General features: G+C 48.7%; 10 protein-coding genes across 10 annotated transcripts; 4 read left to right on the forward strand and 6 right to left on the reverse strand. All coding sequences in view use genetic code 12, as the record gives it.

Annotated features, from left to right (window-relative positions):
• Nucleotides 1-584: 584 nt before the first annotated feature.
• MKK2 (mitogen-activated protein kinase kinase) lies at nt 585-2,790 on the forward strand (the record flags this gene model as incomplete). The annotated part of the gene is made up of 2 exons (XM_025480637.1): nt 585-1,864; nt 2,412-2,790. 2 exons carry the CDS (start codon nt 585-587, stop codon nt 2,788-2,790), a joined length of 1,659 nt encoding a protein of 552 aa, XP_025334937.1.
• Nucleotides 2,791-3,213: 423 nt separating this feature from the next.
• CXQ87_002120 (uncharacterized protein) lies at nt 3,214-4,422 on the reverse strand (the record flags this gene model as incomplete). The annotated part of the gene is made up of 1 exon (XM_025480638.1): nt 3,214-4,422. One exon carries the CDS (start codon nt 4,420-4,422, stop codon nt 3,214-3,216), a length of 1,209 nt encoding a protein of 402 aa, XP_025334938.1.
• Nucleotides 4,423-5,596: 1,174 nt separating this feature from the next.
• CXQ87_002121 (uncharacterized protein) lies at nt 5,597-5,935 on the reverse strand (the record flags this gene model as incomplete). Its single annotated transcript, XM_025480639.1, has 1 exon — nt 5,597-5,935. One exon carries the CDS (start codon nt 5,933-5,935, stop codon nt 5,597-5,599), a length of 339 nt encoding a protein of 112 aa, XP_025334939.1.
• Nucleotides 5,936-7,134: 1,199 nt separating this feature from the next.
• Nucleotides 7,135-9,048, forward strand: CXQ87_002122 (uncharacterized protein; the record flags this gene model as incomplete). Its single annotated transcript, XM_025480640.1, has 1 exon — nt 7,135-9,048. One exon carries the CDS (start codon nt 7,135-7,137, stop codon nt 9,046-9,048), a length of 1,914 nt encoding a protein of 637 aa, XP_025334940.1.
• A 278-nt stretch (nt 9,049-9,326) lies between these two features.
• Nucleotides 9,327-10,049, reverse strand: CXQ87_002123 (uncharacterized protein; the record flags this gene model as incomplete). Its single annotated transcript, XM_025480641.1, has 1 exon — nt 9,327-10,049. The coding sequence occupies one exon, from the start codon at nt 10,047-10,049 to the stop codon at nt 9,327-9,329; it is 723 nt and encodes a 240-aa protein (XP_025334941.1).
• Nucleotides 10,050-10,246: 197 nt separating this feature from the next.
• On the reverse strand, nt 10,247-13,300 carry CXQ87_002124 (DNA-dependent ATPase; the record flags this gene model as incomplete). The annotated part of the gene is made up of 1 exon (XM_025480642.1): nt 10,247-13,300. One exon carries the CDS (start codon nt 13,298-13,300, stop codon nt 10,247-10,249), a length of 3,054 nt encoding a protein of 1,017 aa, XP_025334942.1.
• A 1,242-nt stretch (nt 13,301-14,542) lies between these two features.
• On the forward strand, nt 14,543-15,589 carry ATS1 (Ats1p; the record flags this gene model as incomplete). The annotated part of the gene is made up of 1 exon (XM_025480643.1): nt 14,543-15,589. The coding sequence occupies one exon, from the start codon at nt 14,543-14,545 to the stop codon at nt 15,587-15,589; it is 1,047 nt and encodes a 348-aa protein (XP_025334943.1).
• Nucleotides 15,590-16,496: 907 nt separating this feature from the next.
• CXQ87_002126 (uncharacterized protein) lies at nt 16,497-17,108 on the forward strand (the record flags this gene model as incomplete). The annotated part of the gene is made up of 1 exon (XM_025480644.1): nt 16,497-17,108. The coding sequence occupies one exon, from the start codon at nt 16,497-16,499 to the stop codon at nt 17,106-17,108; it is 612 nt and encodes a 203-aa protein (XP_025334944.1).
• Nucleotides 17,109-17,559: 451 nt separating this feature from the next.
• CXQ87_002127 (uncharacterized protein) lies at nt 17,560-18,297 on the reverse strand (the record flags this gene model as incomplete). Its single annotated transcript, XM_025480645.1, has 1 exon — nt 17,560-18,297. One exon carries the CDS (start codon nt 18,295-18,297, stop codon nt 17,560-17,562), a length of 738 nt encoding a protein of 245 aa, XP_025334945.1.
• A 1,469-nt stretch (nt 18,298-19,766) lies between these two features.
• Nucleotides 19,767-20,339, reverse strand: CXQ87_002128 (uncharacterized protein; the record flags this gene model as incomplete). Its single annotated transcript, XM_025480646.1, has 1 exon — nt 19,767-20,339. The coding sequence occupies one exon, from the start codon at nt 20,337-20,339 to the stop codon at nt 19,767-19,769; it is 573 nt and encodes a 190-aa protein (XP_025334946.1).
• Nucleotides 20,340-20,714: the final 375 nt, after the last annotated feature.

Genomic DNA, 20,714 nt, shown 5'->3' on the forward strand with positions numbered 1-20,714 from the left:
CATTTTTTTTTCTAGAAAACTATGGTTACCGACTTTTTGACTTCAGTGTTGGTCTGCCTTTGTCTCATTGCCGGCTGGTGAGTATCTAATCTGGCGATGTGCTAGTACAGCCTCGAAGCCGCATTGCGCCCAGGCCTGTCAGCGAGACCCCATTGTTATTTCGATTGCTACGCTTTAAGCCATTTACCAAGAATGCCAGCCTCACGCAAACAAAAGAAAATGTCAATGGGCCGGATGACCTCCTGTCAAGGCGATTTGTTGTGGGCGTTTGAATCAGGCAGCCTGGAATAACATACCTCCGATGCATCCCTGCCATTCATGCGAGCACGCAGGAGATGGCCTCGGCTGGACTGGAAAACGTGAATTTTTTCAGAAATTCAAAAGTGTTACCGAATTGACCCAAATGGAGTAATTTCCAGCCACTGCATCCCTGCTGCTAACTCCGTATGTGCCGTTGCCTTAGTCCCTCCAGGCCTGAGTGGTGCAGGACAGGGGAAGAACGCGAAATTTTACTTGGGCCAAGTAAAGAATTCTGGTGAGCCTGACACATTCCTCAGTTCTTCCACCGCTGAGTCCTCTTCAGCATGTCGAACAGGAGCCCTTTATTTAACATACCTCCCAGTGGCAGCAATGGCAAACAGCCGCCGCTGCTTCTGATACCTTCCCCGGTTTCTATGAACCCCAAGGAGTTACCCCAGGGCCACCAGCACGGTGAGGCTCCGTTGCCGAATATACCGACCAAGAAGCTGGGGCCTCGTCGGAAGCCGCCCCCTATCGATTTTTCCAAGATCGACGGCTCCCACTCCTTCAGCCCTCTGAGTGACTCACCAGATCACCACGGGTTGCCATCGAGCATCACCACCAACGTCAACCTGACAGCTCGGATCAGCGAGGCTGTCAAGAACCACACAAATCAACAGCGTATTCCTCAGAACCAACAACCGCATGGCCTCCAGAGGCCGAAGTCAAAAAACATAGACGATCTCACGCCAGAGGACTGGAACCGTTTGGCCAACACGCAGCAGATCACAGAACTCGCTAAGCTTGGCGAGGGTAACGGCGGAAGCGTCTCCAAATGCCTGCTTCGAGGCGGGAGCCCGCTTTTTGCCCTCAAACTCATCAATGCCGATCCAAATCCGGATGTGCAGAAACAGATTATCCGAGAGCTCCAATACAATAGACTGTGCTCATCGCCTAACATCGTCAAATACTACGGTACTTTCATGGTAGAGGAGCAGCTGATGATTGGCATTGCAATGGAGTATATGGGTGGTCGGTCGTTGGACGCCATTTACCGCCGAGTCATCGAGATAGATCTGCTGAACCGCATCAACGAGAAAGTTTTGGGAAAAATCGCCGAATCCGTGCTCAGCGGCCTTAATTATTTACACAAACAGCGCATCATCCACCGTGACATCAAGCCGCTGAATATCCTCCTCGACAAGCATGGCAACGTGAAGATCTGTGATTTCGGCGTGTCTGGCGAGGTGGTCAACTCCCTCGCAAACACCTTTGTGGGAACGCAATACTACATGGCGCCAGAAAGAATCATGGGAAAGCCATACACGGTCTCATGCGACGTCTGGTCGCTCGGACTCACCCTCTTGGAAGTAGCGCTGGGCCGCTTTCCTTACCATATCGAGAGCGAGTCGTCTCTTGGACCCATCGAGCTCCTTTCGTTGATATTGGAGTACGAACCGCATTTAGAGGATGTTGTGGAGGAGGAGATTTTCTGGTCGGACTCCTTCAAGAACTTCATAGACTACTGTCTCCGGAAAGACCCTGAGCAGCGACCATCGCCTCTGCAGATGCTCAAGCATCCTTGGGTGGTGGGACAGCTGCAGATCAAGGTGAATATGGATAGGTTTGTGAAGCGACTTTGGGGGATGAATTGGATTAATGACATGGTGCCGCTCCGGCAGGGCATACACGAGTAATGACGAGGAACGTTTATACGAAAACAGGGTTCTCTTGGCAAGCGATGAAGATTTTAAGTGTAGGAGCTATCTTTTGGGATGAGGGTTACAATGTAGCAGCAATTGCTGAACTCGATCTATATGGTGGTATGGCCGGATGGGTTACTTGCAATGCAGCAGTGCTCACATCAATCTCTAGATTCTTTTTTGGAGAAGCCAGTGAAATCATAATGATTGGATAAAAAAGAGAAAGTTGATTATCATTCTGGAGTTCTTGTTAATGCCTATATCTAGGGTGCACCTATGTCCACCATATACCATGAACCTTGCTTTCACGAGCCGCTAGATTCAAATGCTTCAATTTGATATTGCTAAACTTTCATTGTAAACAACAAAATCAAAAATCACTGTGTATTTCTCCAATCCATCTTCCATATCATCCGCCATTTGCAACCGTTTCTGTGCCACACACGACCTCGCAGCCAATCACCACAGGAACTTTCCTCATTACCAGAACCAACTGAACCTATCACTTAGAAACATGCCAGTTCCTTTTGAAGGCTTGTTGCCATACGCCATCATGACGGCGTTCTTTGGCTTGGCCGGCCACGGTGTCGGTTTCATTAGATACTGGGACAACGGTTGGAAAAACGACCGTTGGGACTTGGATGCCTGGGACGAGAAAATGATGTCCAGAGACTTTCTTTTAACGGGAACAAAGCGAGGCCAGACCAGTGATGCTATTGCTCCAGAACACTTCAAGACTTCCCACATCATTGAGCAGACCTACTGGACCCCATACAAGGACCAGTTCTTCACTTTCAGAGAGAGAATGTACAGAGGTTACGTCTCTGGTTCGTGGGACTTCAGTTAAACATCGCATAATATACATCTATACGGGAGTTGTGAATTGTAGTCTATTCTAGTGTACACGGCTGGGCAAGCCAGCGGTAGCCAGCGTAGGCTGAAGTATGTAGACAGTTTGAGGCTAGCTCGAGTGGTAGTGAAGCTGGATTCGGAGTCGTGAATTTGGCTTAACGTTCTTATGAGGTGTGAAACATTTCCCATGTTATGGCCCACCTTATGGGAACGGTGTTAGTGACTGGTTTCCCATTCTAAATCAGAAATGGGCCAATGATCCGACACCTCACAACCTTTCAGATCCAGCATTTAAAAACCTTGCAACAAAAGGTAGAAGTTGCCATAGATTTATCATCCGCTAACTACCCAACAACCTAAAACGTTCCTTTTCAATGCAAACAATGACGCTTTAATGCTAAGGAGATCAGCACCACCTTCACTTGTAATGCCTGTAACTATGCTTCTCGACAATCTTGGGAGCATAACGTCTCTTTCTTCTGAGACCCAAAGCCTCGATCTTACCGCTGGCTTGGAGTCTATGCATCTGGTCGTAGAATGGGTTACCCTCGGGCTTGACGTTCTTCAAGTTTCCGCTCAACTCATCGGAAAGCTTCACTTCAAGAGGCTTGAAAATGACCTCGTTTCTTCCGTGACGTCTGTGCTTCTTCTGCTTGGGTGCCTTATTCTTGGAAGCCTCCTGCTTGGTCTCAACTTCCTTCTCGATATCCTCCAAACGCTGGAGCTCCTTCATTCTGACCCTAAGATCGTGAAGCTTGGTTTCAAGCTCACGCATCTTGGCGTTACGCTCCATCTTGTTTCTCTGGGTCTTGGTCTTCTTCTTCCACTTGGCTGGGGCATTGAGAGAGAGTCTGTACTTCTCCTCCTCAGGAACATCTTCCTCCTCCTCTTGAGGCTTGGTCTCTTCGTCCTCAGACTCGAAAACATCCTCCTTCATGTTTTCAATAAGAAACTGTATTCTCTTCTCGTGCTCGGCCATAGCCTGGCGTTGCATTTCCACACTGCTCTCAGCATCGAATTCTTTGTCGATCAACGCCTGCCACAGCTCAAGCGAAGGGTTGTACGACTTGCCTGCATCAACATCGTTCTCCACGGATCCCTTGGTTTTGTGTAGCGTGAGAGCAATAGGACCCTGCTGTGCTGTTTTAGGAACCTTGGAAGGTTTGGTAATGGAAACATATGCAGACTTCTTCAACTCGTCAGGCAATGCAGCCTCGTCATTTTCACCCCAAACGTCAACGTTGGCGCCCTTGACGAGTCCTTCCTTCTCGAGTCTTTTTTGGTGCTTCTCATCAGTGATCAGTCTTCCTCCCAACGCCATCAACTCCTTGACTTTGCTACCACTGACCCTCTTCTTCACAGAACGGGATCTGATAGGCTCAACCTTGGACTTGTTGGCCAAGATTTCAGTCATCTTGAGTTTCTTGGCCGTAGGGCCCTTGGAAGTTGATCCTTTGGTATCGATAACGAACTCATCTCGACCGTCTTCACCATGCAAAATCTCCCTGTCTCTTTTGGCGTCCAAGGATTCATTAATGTCTTCGACATCAATGTTTCTTCTCCATGCTCTTTTGCCTTTTCTAGAAGGCTGGGCCTTTGGCTTTGTTACTTTGGCCAGATTATCCATGGTGATGAGCTGAGATGGATCTATCTTTTTGAGATGCGCCTATGCACGCGACAATGTCGCAAGGCGTCAGGGAGGCCCAAACGGTGGATTTCAATTTACTGACTAATTGGGAGTTTTCCATGTTTAAAATGTGTTTTTGGTGCTAGCAATCAGTAGGGTCTAGCTTAACGGAAAAAATCGGAAAGAATTTAGGAAGGGTGGTGTGGACACTCGGCCGTGCGACGACATTTTTGCACCCATTATCTAACAGAGTGGGAAGACCCCAGATTTTAGGAAATCCTTCGAAATGATAATCTACAGACGACTACAGGCGAATTCGCTTACATCTGTCTAACCGTTTATAACACGCAACCGAGGAACCGGAGATAAATAGCGCACCCCATCCACCAAAACAGCGCTACATCGTAAAACTAGACGTGCTCATCCAGTCGGACAATCACAGATGGTTGCCTAAAGCGCAAAAGCTCTCCTCACTTAGTCTGCCCCAAAACCGGCTTCGTGTGCTTGTTTTCCTACTAAGTGAGGGGGACAATAGGACTGGTCGGTTGCGATTGTTGATCTCCGCATGTGAAAGCCCGGGGCTCCTTAGCACACAATGGAGAGACTGAGGGGTCTGCTGGTTTAGGGTAGACTAGAGCTTCGTCGAATTTGAATGCATGCGTAACGATTGACGTGATTGACAAACGGCGGCCTGAGTGTTGATAGTGAGATGCGGGGAGCCTCACCAGGTACTAGGTTTATGGATGAGGGTCAGTTGACGAGGGCCAGAGTGGGCGAAACGACACGCTGATATTCATTTGAATACTTGCTGGCACTTTGATTCCAATTCTGATGAGTCCAGGGGAGTTTCAATTAAGCGTTTCAGAAGTCTAACGCTCTCTATAGAAAAGCGTAGGTTGTAGACCACTAGCAGCTTCCCTTAGACATGAAAAGCCATGGAGACATCTTGCCATTAACGCTTCCCACCATTTGTCACTTTTCGACGTCAACCTCGATAGAATTTTTAATGTAAATTGGCAAATTCTAGCAATACAACCATCCTGTTCATGCCGTCTGCTTCTCTCCATGGCACACAGTAGTCCATACTTGATCTCAACGAAATAGAGCAAAATTCAAGTCCACCCAAACGCCTCCACTCGGAACGCTCTTTCCACCCATTTTCAAAACTCTCCTCCTATGCCGCCTTCGCCATGGCGACAACACGTCCCATCAACTCCATCTGGTCCATCTCACTGACTGCTCCACTTACACACACAAAACTAGGGCAGCCGCTCTTTTTCACAAGCACACGCACGAGTCTATGAGCCAAGTCGTGCACTAGCGTATCGGCACAGGCCTGCAACACGGCAGTATGAACATCTTCGTTTCTTCCAGGAACAGCGTAGACGTAGCAGCCAATCGGAGTGGGCGCCTGTTCGGTGACGTAGACGATATTGGGCTTTTTGGGCGCCTCGCCACGGATCATGCTGACAGTGTATTCGCCGCACGAGAGGGGCACTTCCTCGGAGATCATGGAGTAGTTGAGGAGTTGGTGATGGTTGATGTTGAGATGTGCAGGTTGGTGGAGGTGGTGATGGAAGTGGAAAGTGGTGGGGCAGATGCCACAGAAGGAGAAAGTGATGAAATTAGAGAATTGAGTGGATTGAGAGAATTGAAGGACTTACGGCTTTGGTGGATGGTTTGTGGAGATAAGGTGATGGGGTTGAGACCGGAGAGCACTGCTCGGAGGTAAGCCACCAATTTGCCCGAGTCGAGGGAAAGGAAAAATGAAACGATTTAGAAACTTCAGCGATTTGGAAATTTCAACGATTAAGAAATTTCAGAACGACCTCATTCTTTGCCGCCAACGGCAAATCACCATCCAGCCAATGGGCCTCTCACCTCCACCAACAATGAAGCGGCGCAAACAAAGGACAAGAAAACCGCCAGCGGCGGCGTGAGGCCAGCGGACGACGAGACCGTCTCAATTGAAGAATTCAAAGAAATATGGAAAAAATCAGATTTCAAAGAATGAAAAAAAAAAAGCGGATTTCGTTGCCTTGCTCCCCCCGGGTTCCCCAGATTCGGAGGGTCCTGGCCCTGGCTGGCGCCAATCTGGCGGTGCGGGTGCCTGTACCGAGGTCCAGCGTACCCAGAACGGGCCATTTTGCAGCCAAGGGCCATCAAACTCGGCCATTTCCGTGAATTGCCTTCGGCAAGTGCCAAATTCGTAATCTTCACGAAAATCCGAACAAAACGGTGTTTTCAAAATGCAAAAACACTGCCATATGACTTGTTTGTGGCCACCCCCACGACGTCATAACATCGCTTTAGCCCCGTCAGCATACGCATCTGGAGCACTGGGCGGCTGCAAAACGGTCCCCATCGCCGCCGATCGCAGCCAATCCAGAACCCACCAGCATCCATCAAAAACACCATACCCACCGTTTTCCCCCAAAACCACAAAAATCCACCGCCAAAACCGCCCCTCCCAATCCGCCAAAGCACCACCCGCCTCCACCGTGGGGGCGCCTGGCGTGCTTTGTCTTGGTCGAAAGATTGTTTTCGCTGCCCTAGGTGCAAGTTAGCCTCCAGGTGCGACCGACCCCTCGTGCTTGTGATTCTCGCTCTGGGGTATGCGCCAGACCTCATCCATTGTGTATGGCTTCTCCTCGAGGCCCTACCTTCGGGCACTGCTTCTTCGTGTAACTCTCTTTTTTTTTTTCTTCTCCAATGGACTTGGTGGACTCGCTCAACAGGCTAATTTTCCATCTTCCGCCCCAGGGCCTGCTGTCTGGCCTGGACAATTCCACCAGTGCCCTTCCAAGAGAGTACTTCCCATTGAAGCTTGTGGTGGACAGGGAAAACACGGGTCTGGCGGCGTGGAAGACGTTGAAACTGGAGCTTTCGAAAAACCGCTGGCGCTGGGCCGTGGCGGGAAACAAGGTCGACGTTTCGTTTCTGAATAAGCAGGCGGCCGATGCTGCCGTCGAATACATGCTAGAGAAGAAGTGGCGACTTTCGTTCGACTACTCCAAATTCGTGTCCCATCCGGGCACCTTGTTCGTGAAGAACTTGGCCCGCCTGGCCGTGCTGCAAGAAAAGCTCCACGAGTTCTTCAATGGGGTCTCGAGGTTTGCGCTGGTGGAGGACGTGAACATCATCACCCAGCCGTCGCTGGCGTCCTCGTCGTCTTCGCTTTCGCTGGCGTCGGGAGACCTGGAGGTCTCGGCCATCTTGAAGTTTGAAAACTACCTCGACGTTGACCACATTGTCGCTAATCTCCCGCTTGCAACCAACCCGTTCCACCCGTCGTTGCCCCTCTACGTGAACCGCTACGTCTCCAAAAGAGAACGGGCCATGTGCCCCGACGCTGCTGTCCCCGTGCCTGAAGACGCCATTCTCTACGATACGCTTGTGGTGGAGAATCTCGGCGATTTCTTCAGCAACAAGGTCAAGCTCGAGGAGCTCGAGCTCGTCATGGCCAAATTCGCCCTTTTCGGCTCCATTGAGTCCGTCTACTGGCCCTTGGCCCACGGCTCCGAGGACAGCCTCTCTTTCCGCAAAGTGGGCTTCATCAGCTTTGCTCACGAACGCAACCTCAACCAGGACATTCTCCGCTGCTTGTACTATCTCCGGGACTTGACCTACGACGAGTTCGACAAGTTCTCCGAGGACGCCGTCTACGACATCAAGAACGACATCAACGGGCCCCACAAGTACCCGGAACCGCTAGATACGCCCCGTCTTAGAGTCTCCATCGCACAGAGAAAGCACAACCACCATCTTTACGAAAGCGCAGAGTCCTTGTACGTGCACAACGAACCGGGCCTGCTTCGGATGAAAATATGTGATCCGCTGGCTGCTGAAGACCACGACGATGCTTTCCTCAACAAGTTCATGAAGGCCTCCAACTACCAGGAAACAAACGTGTACGTGAAGAACTTGCCCGTGCTATTCGAGAACGACGACGACCTCTGGGCGCTGTTCTGGAACCAGTTTGGTGTGGACGGTGTGAAAAGCGCCAAAATCATCAAGCCCCAGTTCTACTCGAAAAAGTCCGACGAGCTGCTTGGCCGCATAGGCTTTGTCTTCTACGAGGAGTTCAAAATGGCCCTCAGAGCTATCATTCTCACGAACAATAAGGTTGTCAACCTAGGCAACGGCCCCGGCATGGTTGTCCAGGCTTCCTTCGCTATCCAAAAACACAATAATCTGCTGGGCTCAGGCAAGCTGACCCTGTCCTCTCTCAGTCTGAACCTGAGCTACAATTACTACACTGACGGGTACGGAAAGCGGTACTCAGTGCCCATGAACGATCCAAGTTTCTACATGAACGAGCCACGACTTCCTAATGCCGCTCCATCTCCTGGAGCCCTGCCGTTTGTGCCTCCCGAACTGTACTATTTTTACCCGTACTACATGCCTATGGCAGCACCAGAGCCCGTGAAAGAAAAGGAAAATGGGCATTCACCCAAGCAAAAGCTGGGTCAGATCAACCCTAATGCTCCTCCGTTCCCAAACCCAATGGGTTACATGTACCACCCATACTACCAGATGCCGCTGCCCATGATGAACGGGCCGGGCCCGTACTTCAGCAATTACTCTATGAGGCAGGGGAAGAAGGGGGAACGTAAAAAGTCGTGAATTGTGGACAATCTATCTGTACTGATAAAAAAGGCTGGACCGTGTATCTGATTAATAAAGAGTAATCGTTAGGTGACATTCGTAGGAGCTGTAGCTAGAATTGAATATTCATTTCCACCAAATCAGAATAAGTCAGCTATTATCGTTGATCATGCTCCAGTGCATTAATAAGAAGTTCAAATTTGAGGGCAACGCCAGGCGACTACAAACCATATCCAATTACAACATCTCTATTAAACCATGATCGTTCGATCCCGTGTTATGCAATCCTGCCCTATTTACAATGAAGGTGGAGCTTCTTCTCTTCTGGCTGGCGAGATGGAAGCGGCCTGGAACTCTGGTGCCGGTTCGGCAGCAGCACCGGTCTCCTCCTCGTCCAGAACGTCAATCTGTCTCACCTCTTGAACCTCCTCAATGTAGTACTGTAACATACTCTCAATACCGTTCTTGAGCGTCACCGAAGACGAGTCACACGATCTACATGCGCCCTTAAGCTTCAAGTAAACAACTCCCGTGTCCTCCTCAAAGCTAGCAAATTCGATGTCGCCACCATCATCCTGGATGGCAGGTCTGATTCTCGTGAAGATGAGCTCTTTGATCATCAGGACAACTTCGTCATCTTCCTCGCTAAAACCAATATCGTTTGAGAGCTCGTCCGTTTCGTTGACCACGGGCAATCCGTTCGACAATGACTCGGTCAAGATGGAGAAGATCTCGGGTTTGAGGAGACTCCAGTCGGTGTCATCGCTGTGTTTTTCGATCGTGATGAAGTTCAGTCCCAACATGATAGACTTAATGCCGTCGACGCCAAAAAGCTTTACAGCAAGTGGCGAGCACGCGGCCTCTCTGCCACTAAGAAACTCTCTGGTCTCGTTCTCCTTGAGGATGTTCATGGAAGGAAGAAACTTCAATGCATTCTCATTAGGCGTTTCAGCTGTCTGGATGAAAAGTCTTCTTAGCTGACTGCTGATAGCCGGGCGTCTTAGCGCCAGTAGGCGCATACTAAGACCTCGTGAAAACATATGAAACGTGATTTGTAAGAAGAGTGGTTAATGAATTCAGTCAGCTGCTTAGTATGTAGAGCGGCAGCAGATGAAGCCTTGCGGATGAAAACCCGTGCATCCGGCGGATTTCGGAATCACGCTGTGCGTTTCTTTTTTGCAGCCAAAACGGTCGCGAGTCAAAGTCCGAGTCACCGTTACTCGCCAAAGAGGATCTTTTCAAACATCGAAGCTGCTTTTTCTTCAATCTTAGCTTCGTTTCCTTCACTGCTGATCGATTGATCAAGCTGAAGCTTGTTTTCTGCAAGCATCAAAATATTCTCGTCTATAGTGTGTTCTGAGATAAGCTTGGTCACGAGCACTTCACTTGTCTGACCAACACGATGAGCCCTGTCCTCCGCTTGCTTGTCGTCATGAGGGTTGAACGATTGGTCGAAGATGACGACATTGTTGGCGGCAACCAAGTTGATACCAAAACCTCCTGCTTTTGTAGAAAGTAAAAAGACAGGAATGGTATCGTCCTCGTAGAAACGGTCAATAATGTCTTGTCTGGTTTCAACGCTGGTCTGACCGTCAAGTCTAACGAACGTGATGTTGGAGAAGCTTAGAATCTTTTCGAGGATATCAAGCATTTGCGTGAACAACGAGAAGACGAGAACCTTCTTCTTCTCAACCACTTGTTTCAAGATCTTCAAAAGTTCAGCCACTTTTCCACTCTCAAACCATTTGGCCTCCTCTAGAATGTAAGATCCAAGCGACTTGGGGAACTTTTCACAAAGACCATTGAGCTCGTAGTCGCTCATTACCAGCATATCCTCAACAATGTAGTCCTTGTTAGCGGCAACATAGTCTGGCTCCTTCATGATTTTCGTAGCCATCTCCTCCAACATCTCGTCTTTATACTGTCTTCTGAATAAAAGAGGATGCATGGATGCCTTTCTCAACGACATCATGACGTTCGATGAAGACGCCGTTGGACTCGATCTAGCGGCATCAGCCTCTTTACCTGTAAGCTTCTTCCTTCTCTCTCTTTCGGCTCTGGCCTCCTTACCTTGGCGAATAAAACTGTCATAAATTTCTCTTTGAACAGTCGTCAATGGACACTTGACAACCTCATGGCTCTTTCCGGGAAGATATTTAAGCACCTGGGCCTTTTTTCTTCTCAAAACAAACGGAGTCATCATCGTTTTCGCCTTGTTGATGGCTTGCTGAGACATAAGTGGGTTGTAGTCGTCAGAGGTGGCATCCACACTGGCTTTCTTATTGAAAAGACCTTGCAAGTCCTCCCTCTTCTCAACAAACAAGTTTGGAAGCATGAAAGCCAAAAGAGATACAAGCTCCTTCAAGTTATTCTGCAACGGCGTTCCGGTAAGAAGCAATCTATAATTAGCCTTGAGTCTCATGAGCTTGTTGTATCTTTCACTGCTGGAGTTCTTCAACATGTGGCCCTCGTCGTAAACAATCATATCAAATTTGTGGTTCTTCAAGAACTTGAAATCTGGAGGCGAGCCGGTGGCCAAATTGTATGTTGTGACCAAGACATCGTATTCGGATTCGGCAAGCTCGTAACGTAAATCTTCACGTTCTGCTTGAGATCCGTAGTATGCCTGGACAACCAATGATGGACAGAATTTGTGGAACTCACGAAGCCAGTTCTCCAATGTTGATGAAGGCACCACCACAAGATGGGCGCTGCCTTTCTCGGAAGTGGCCTTCAAATGAGCCATGAATGCAATAACTTGACAGGTCTTACCCAAACCCATCTCGTCAGCGAGAATGCACGAAAGTCTATTTTGATAAAGCAAATTGAGCCAGTTAATGCCAACTTGCTGATATGTCTTGAGCTCCACTTCTTCAGCAAGAAGCGTAGGCTTATGCTTGATGTATGGCATGCTGCGGCCCTTGGCCCCAACATCGTCATCTTCTTCGTCCTTGGTTTCACCAGAAAGCTCAACCATGCTGAGTTCACCCTCACCAGTGACCTTGACACCCCATCTGTCCATTTGGCGGGAAATCAAGTTTCCGTAGTCAGAACACTTTTTGATCAAGGAGTCCACGGCCTTGTAGCCCTTAAGACTAAACTCTGTGCTCTCCACGATCTTGAGGCCTGTTGCCTTTCTCTGACCACCACGTCTTCTGACCTTTGTCTCTGGCTCTGGAGTGGCTTCGTCAAAACGGTCCTCGGAGATCTGGTAAATCGAATGGTACGGTCTTTTGGAAATCAAGAGTTCGGCGATCTTGGGCTGGATATTACAAATCTCAATAATATCCTCCTGTGGCGCATTATTGAGGAACTCCAAGATCTGACCGTCGATGGAGGTGAGGCCAGAGTTGAAGGCACTGTCGTTGTCCTCCTGCGACATATCATCACTGTAGTCCTCTTCCTCCTCGAGATCGGCGTCGCTGTCCACAACAACTGCCTGTTTGCTCTTCTTCCTGTTTTGTCTAATCTTCTGTTCTAGTTCGTCCAAATCATGGCCATTCTCAAAGGAAGGCTTGATTCTGGGCACATCTTCGTTGTGGCTGAAGGCAGCCGTCAAGGCGCCCGGCTTCAAAGAAGGACCCGGCGTCAGTTCAGCGGAAGAAGCCGAAAGTTCAGCGTTGTCGGCCCGAACAAGCCTTCTTCGTTTCTGAGGAGCCAGGCCAAACGATTTCTGAAACAAGTAGTCGATACGCGGCTGCTGGGCGGGCGCCTGGTTCTGCCTGTACTTCTCCAAAATCGACACCTTGGGTTTCTGGAGCTCGATCTTGGTGCTGGAGATATCTGGCTTGACCTCTGTGAGTTGGGGTCTCTTCTGTCTTGCCGTGCCTCTTTTCACCGGGGAGGCGTCCTCCTCCTCGTAGCCCTTGTGTTCCAAGACGGGCGTCTGATGTGGCATTTCCACGCGTACCTCCTTCTTCTCCTCCTCGGCTTTCCGCCTTTCTTCTATCTCTCTATCATGCTGGGCCAAACGGGCCGGTAAGTCTATATTGGCAGCGAGCCACAGCGAAATGTCTCGTAGGTTGCCCTTTCCTCTGACCATGCCCTTGAAGATCTCGATCTCCTGGAGGTAGTAGAAGCGCTTGGAGAGGATGGGCCAGAACTTGTGGGAGTAGAAGCGGTTCTTCATCTCCATGGTATGGGCATCGGGAGCCCTTGAGGCGTGGGAGGGCATGGGTTTTTCGTGTTTTTCGGGCAGCAGTTTCACGTTGATGGGCAGCAGCAGCGGCACCTGAATGGTCGCTTTGTTGGGGGTCTGTTCTGCCGTCATCAGTGGAGTTGTGAAGTTTTTCTCACTTCGCGTTGATCCACGAAGAGGTGGTGGGAGGATCTGGGGCGAGATGGGAGAAGCGCTTTGAGAAGAAGGATTTGGGGAGAAGTTGTTTTGAATTTTCAGAAAACGCCTTTTATTTTGTATTTTCCAGACTGAAGGCTGAAAACGGCACGGCTGGGTGGGTAGGTTGCTCGCGTTTTGCACCCATTCACAAGGCGTTAGGGCTCGGTACCGAGGGTATGGAGGGGAGATGCTAAAAGGTATCATGTTTTGTAACAGGTTTTGAAGACAAGGGAGGGAAACGTTTTGTCTTGAATTTTGAAAAAGTTCTTTTTGGTTTTTGAAAATTTGTGTTGGGTGATTGGTGGTATCGCCGTTTGCAGCCAGTGTGTACCGGGGTGGATGTACCATTTAGACGTTAACTACAAAAAATAAAAGCAGCTTTTGCATTCTTGAGTGAAATTTGCAGATCTGGAGACTAAGGATAAAAAGCCGTCAGGACGCTTGGGTGTCGAAATGGGAACCGTGGCATCAGATTCTGTCTCATGCAGCCGTAAATAGAAGGCTTCTTTGGCTGCTATACTAATCACAAAAATTATAAAGCCAAAAACTATGAAGCCAAAAACTATGAAGCCATTTTAATTGAGTCAAAAATGCTACCTTTAATTAGAAGATAGGTCTCGCTTTTCGGTTGCCGTCTCATCTATCACTATATCCTTGTAAGGCTGTGCAAAGCCGTATTGACTTCACGACGTAACTCTGAAAGAAATGTAATCAGAACCTTTATTTCGACTAATTAGGGAGAAGGTTATTCACGCTATTCCTAAAGGTACAAGTTGCCTAACAAACATCGCCCTTCTTAACATGAGTTAGGTTGTCGAGATGGTTACTGATATAGATAAACCGATACAGCCGCAGGCAATCCCGAGAGGAGATCGAAGAAGATCGATCTGTATCGGGTAATTTAGACTCAAATGTGTTTTTAAATCACACTCTTGAATCCTGTTTTAAATAGATGGAAACTATATGGTACGCATACTCTCCAAATACTACCGACTCTGAATGTACCCATCACCGATTAAAACCTTTTCTGCCAAAACCTAAAAATTCACAAAAAAGTCAGCCCAAAAAAAGCTAATCAAAATCAACGATCTGCCCTCGGACGCCTCTTCCATCATCTACTTCCCTACTCACCCAAATCCGGGGTACTTTTTCAGTGCGCAGCCATCTCCAACTATCATGAACATCCAACCAAACTACCAGATCCTAGCGTGCGGCTCAAATGGCAGCTTCCAGCTAGGCCTCGGAGATGATGAAGACCGCAATCAGCTAAATCACGTTGAAGCCGATTTTCCCCGTGCCAAACCGGTCCAATTCGCCTGTGGAGGAAACCACACACTAATACGTTTTGATGACGGACTGGTCATGGCTGCTGGCGGCAATGAATACAGCCAATGTGGCTTCAAGGGAGAAGACTTTGTGAAGCAGTTCAAAAAAGTGCCAGGATCTTGGCGGTTTGTTGCTGCCGGATGGGAATACTCGGTGTTTGTGGACTTTGAAGATAGGGTGTATACGTGTGGACACGGGCCTAAGGGCGAGCTAGGGCTTGGAGATAAGGTTGTTCTCGCCGACGAGTTGTTTGAGGTTAAGTTTGAGAAGAAGGCGAAGATTGTGGATGTTCAGTCCTCAATTAACCATGTGGTGGTGGTGACTGAGGAAGGGACATATGGCTGGGGAGCCTGTCGAAAGGGCCAATTGGGACATGTGACGAAATTGAATGATAGAGGGAAGCCCGTGGCGGGGTATTGGGAGCCGGAGAGGGTGGACCTACAAGGAATCGCTGCTTTGGGTCATGATCGAACAGTTCTACATGGCTCTCATGGCATCGAGATTTTGGGCAAGAATCCAGAGGTGATTGAAGCAGAAGCAAGTTCTGTAAAGGCAATGTGGTCTTCTGTGCACTGGACGGCTCCAAAAAATAACGGCATTGAGATATTCTCTCAAGGCAACAATCTGCATGGTCAGTTGTACAAGTTCAACGAGGAAGCCAAGATCGTTGATTACACCGTTGGATCTGAGCACGGACTTGTTCTACTAGAAGATGGCGGGGTTTGTGCCTGGGGATGGGGCGAACACGGTAACTGTGGGCCACCTAAGAAAGGTAAAGAGGAAGAGGTGACCTTTGACTATCTCAATGAAGTGTATGATGGCAAAGGCAAGGTTGTGTTTTTGGCCGCAGGATGTGCAACGACGTGGGTAGTTGTTGAAAAGGCAGGGGGAAGCTAGGTTTGTTATAGAGGTTCTTGGATGAGGGCTATGAAAAGACGAATGAGTGTAGATTTGAGCCAGCGTTGGAGCTTGTGAATTCGACTCAATTCGAGCCATCGGTATAACTTCACCTCTGGTCTTGATTATCGAATCTTTTTCAGATTTTCATGATAACGGTGATACATGGTGGATCACAGCGGCACAGTCTATACCGTCATTAATATGCTTGGACATGGTCATTTTCAAGAGTCAGCGTATTGTAATTACAACGAATTCCAGTAATCACTATAGTCTGACATTTGACCTTTTCGGCTTCTCTAAATTAAGGCTTCAGTTACAGAGCCTCACCCCATCACGACAAGCTAGTTCAAGCCTAATTCCAAAGATTATAAGACAACAAATGCAAGGGCAAAGAACGAAAGAAAAAGCTACAGAATAAAGGTCTCAGAAGGTTTCAAAAAGACTACCGTTGGTACTTCTACCATCACGGTCCAACCATGAAGCATCTTTTACACTTCCACCTCCACCCACCAACACCTACAAAACTACAAATGGCGAACTTCAAAATCTCAAGCTCTCCATCAAAACTTCAACCTTCAAGCCTTCCCACCCCTCCAGCCTCCCTAAACCGCCAGTATCACCACATGTCGCGAGGTATCTTTCCCATATTCATCTATGCCACGATAAACAGGCTCGAAGATGGAAAATATGTTCAACGCGTTGCTCTGGGACAAAAGTATCGGCGGTGCCCGTGGACGCGTGGCACCCCTTCTAGCTGTCCTAGTCCCAGAACCACGAAGATTCTGGAACTGGTTGGAATCAAAAGAATCTCATCGCGCTTTTCCTCCACCTTCGGTGCGGGTAACAGCAAGACTCTACTACACCTTCATCAAGAAAACCCTACGAGAAAAACACAACGAAAAAGATGTTTGGTGCAGTTTGCTCCGGGCGTCCGATCCAATTGGCCCAGCAGGTGGAGCCTACCAAGTATGTGCTCACGGTGGAGAACGCAGCCGCTATAAACCACGTAGCGGTGTTCTTGCTTCCCCAGACCGAGTTTACCGATCCCAACTTCACCGCCTTGGTGTATTTCCAGCTTCCCAAAAGCAGCGATTTCAAACTTCTCGGAGGCCTCAATCCGGTGAAACCTTCGGCGATCTTCAAGTTGAACAACACGAGTGGTCTGCTGACGTCCTACTTAGCTGACGATGATGCCATGAACGACGATGTGGCTGTTTCTGCCGACGCCACCATCAACATTGGCATTTCCATTGAGCCGACGCCGCAGGCAGAGCAGTTGTTGCTGGCGGAAAAGGAGAAAAGCGCTCTGGCGTTGGTTCCATCCAAGAAAGCGGCTCCTAAAGCACCCCTGGACATTGCCAATTTGGCCAACAGAATCGTCAAACACGCCTACAATTACCTCAGTGGGTTTGTGGATCCTGCTGGAAAGGTGCCCATGAAGGCGTTCGACACGTGGTGGGACAAGTTCAAGACGAGGCTCCAGACGAACCCCAATTTCCTTGAGGAGCTAGACTAGCCTCTAGATTAGAGCTTTTCTAGGGCAATTATGAAAAGCTGGAGGCGCAATCGATGCCAAGGCTTGTCTACGGGTAGATAAGCAGTTGAGCAAATGGACGGATGGAAATCTCATGTTGGAATTGAGTGATGCCATTACCATGGTGATTGAATCCGACTCGACAACCCATGACCGACGCCATAGACCAGGGGGATCAATTCGATCCTTAGACAATGAAATAATGAATAAAGATTAACCGGAAGCTCTTAGGAGATCTGCATGGCATCAACGTTGATACTAACGATCTCAGTTGTCTTGGCCTGATCTCGATCTCATCTGAAACAGGGTATTCAAGCCAACGTAGGCGTTCTCTCGTACAGCTCTCGGTAGTCGTAACTGCGTGGCTTAGGCACGAGGCGCTACACTCTACACCAAATTCTCAATTAAACTGTATTATTACTTTTCTTCATGCTTACAACAAGGCAAGGGCAACGACACCAGCAACACCGCCAGCGGCCATGTAGGAGCCGGAGCGGGCACCGGCATTGTCAGTAGAGGAGCTCGAGCCAGAGTTGGAGCCAGAGCTAGAGGCCGAGTTGGAGCCAGAGCCCGAGGCAGAACCAGAGCCAGAAGCGGAGCCGGAACCAGAGGACTTGGAGGCAGAGCCAGAGCCGGAGGACTTGGAGTCAGAGCCAGAGCCAGAGCCGGAGGACTTGGAGTCAGAGCCGGAGCCGGAGGACTTGGCGGCAGAGCCAGAGCCAGAGCCAGAAGCAGAGCCAGTGACCTTCAGCTGGGCAGATGCAATGCTGGACACAACGTTCGAGGCCGAGCCGCCAGCGGTGGCAGAACCCAAAAAGGCAGAAATAGCCGAGTCGTCGTCGGTTGGGATGGAGACAGAGCCGGTTTCAAGACCATTCTGGGTGAAGACGTCAGCGTGCTCAGAGGCAATGCTCTGGAGCTGGGCGTTGTAGGTGCCGTAGAAAGAGGCGATCCACGAGTTGTAAGCCTTGGTGTTGTCAGAGGCAATGGTCTCGGCGGCAGACAAAGCAGCAGCGACAGAAGGCTGGCCGTAGAAGGAGTTAAGAGCCGAGTAGTAAGCCAGGGCCAAGGAGCCGGTGTAAGAGGTCTCGGCGCCGCCAAGGACGTCAGGAGTGTTGGAGGCGGCGAGGGCAGCAGCGACGCAAGAAAGGAAAACGAGTTTTTGTTGCATTATGAAAGGTCAGCTGAGGAATACGAAAAGTGGGAAATCGCAGCGTTTTATATACTGCGGTGGGGAAGCGCGGCGGCCAATCTCACCGAAGACGTCTTGTGCGTCGAGTAAAAAGGGTTTTTGAGGAGAGGAGAATTTTTTTTTTTTTGGTACTACTCTTTTCTTCTCTACAACAGCACTCCAATTGACGATTTCTTCCCTGGGCTTTTTGTGAAATGGGCGTGGCTGCCACGCCTGGTGGCTCGGCTGTGGAGGTGTTATGCTCGAACCCGATTTGGAATTTTTCGTCTGTTAGGGCAAATGGCTCGCGCCTCGTTGCATCTGGTAACCAAGAAGGAGAAAGAGGCACGGTGCCATTGTGAATACTGAAAACTGGCGTCTGTTTTTTTTTACACGTCTATTGTTGGCAGGGTGTCTGTATTGTGAGTTTTTCTTGTCCCGGCACGGGACGAGTTGTGGTTTTCTCGTGGCTTTGCCGTCAAGGATCGTGATTTTGGCGCTCTGCGGGTGCTATTTATGGACCAGACCAAGTGGTACTAAACAAACGAACGACGCCAGGAGGTGCCTTTAGCCGCTTAAAATATGTTTTTCCTTTTGTGGCATTTTGCATGGGCCATTCTTCTTTTGATTTTTTGGGGCATTTTGCTATCCCTTTTTGTAGGGCGTTTGCTTCGGATTCTTGCTAGGTGGGGCCGTGCATGTGGCTGCAAACCTCAGAATGTCAAGGAGTGAGAATTCATGGCTTTTCTTGCAACTGCGCAGCCAGCGCCAAATTGGGGGAATTTAAAAAAAGGGGAAATCCTACAATTTGATTGGCCCATTAAATTCAAAATAAGCTTTCAGGGGAAAACCATGGCATCCCGAGGGTGTCTCACATCAGGCCACATGATAATGCCAGTCAGCTTCGCCATTCCATCCACATTTTCTTTTTCTCGCATCCTTGGCCCACTATTGTAAGAGAGCAGAGGGGAAGTCAGAGTGCAGTTTTGACAGCTTACCGACTTTGCAGCCCGTGAAGTCGGCTAGAAAGCGTGTTTCGAGTTGTCGCTTGTTCTACCAATTGTGCTCCTTTGTTTGGAAATGTCACTCGGTTGGATTCCCCTCAGCAGTTGAACGAATGCAAGGTACCGTTGCATTGTACTTTTGAAGCTCAATGGCATTCGTACTGTTGTTCTAGAGGATGTGATTTTAGAGAGATAGGATATTGTAGTTTAGCTGCTCTATTGGTCTTTTTGATGTTTGGTAAATGAAAATGGTATTCTTCCACATGTCTCAGATGTGCTCTTAAGAGACTTACACAGTCTGACCCCATTGGGGAATGAAACAAGCAACGGTACAAAAATGCCTCCTCGAGCTGTTCATCCTTCTATCTCTACCCAAAATGGGAATTCATTGGATAAGGCACAGTTGTCGTTCGGAAAAACGCAACCACATACCCTTGCTCCTTATCTCTACACCACAAACCCAAGTCAGACTTGACTATGGATTCTCGGGTCATCATTGCTGAAATAACGTCTGAGTTTTATGTTGGTGGCTATCACAAGAAAGTGCAATGTCGGCACCAAAAGATCAATAGCATAGAGCATGTTGAATCGCAATGTCATGTTGATGTAGAAGGCTAAAGTTCCAAGTGCTGTCAACCAAAGAAGCACTTTCTCAGCAACAATAAGATACCTGAAGGACGTTCTATTGTAGCAAAATCTGAAGTTCCAGCGATGTGCTTGCACAGTCAAAGTAAGCATGACAAGATGGCTTATGAGGATCTTGCTCAACAGGTAGAAGTCATACACTGGACCTAGGTCTCGACGGATATGCCAGAAATACGCCACTGCTGTTAAATGAAGCAATGTATAAACTGCCCATTTTGCAAATCCTGGGCAACGACGGCAAGTGCTGAAATTGTCTCCATGACTGCAACAAATCAAGTCAGTCTTCATCTCATCTACCGTAGGTTCTCGTAAATACCATTTAAGTATTCTTGCAATCTCACCCAGAAGCCCAAAAAACAAGAGAATAAGGCCAATTCTTTCGAGATATGTCATTTTTGGAAATGTTGGCGGCGAGAAATTTGAGGAACTCTCTGCATTTATATTCTGGTAGCGATTCCTAACAAGGAAAGCAGTGGCTGAAAATATTAAATGGTTGAGTATCAAACAAATTGCCGAAGAGAAGAGCAATACATATTTGAGAGGTAACTGGAGGCTCAACGGAATGGGAATCACCAAGACATAGGAGCTTTACAAGATCGAGATTCTGCAAGCTGCCTTCTTTCAATGAAACCCTCTTCTATGGAACCTTGATGTGTTGCGATTCTTAAATAAATAATAACGTACACGGCATGGAGTGTCTGGACTTTCTTTTGGATGACCTCCAGCATCGAATCTCTGCATGGTCTCCATGTTCTGCAACCTAAGGTC

Source organism: Candidozyma duobushaemuli (assembly GCF_002926085.2).
Source record: "Candidozyma duobushaemuli strain B09383 chromosome Unknown B_B09383, whole genome shotgun sequence".
Lineage (NCBI taxonomy): Eukaryota > Fungi > Ascomycota > Pichiomycetes > Serinales > Metschnikowiaceae > Candidozyma > Candidozyma duobushaemuli.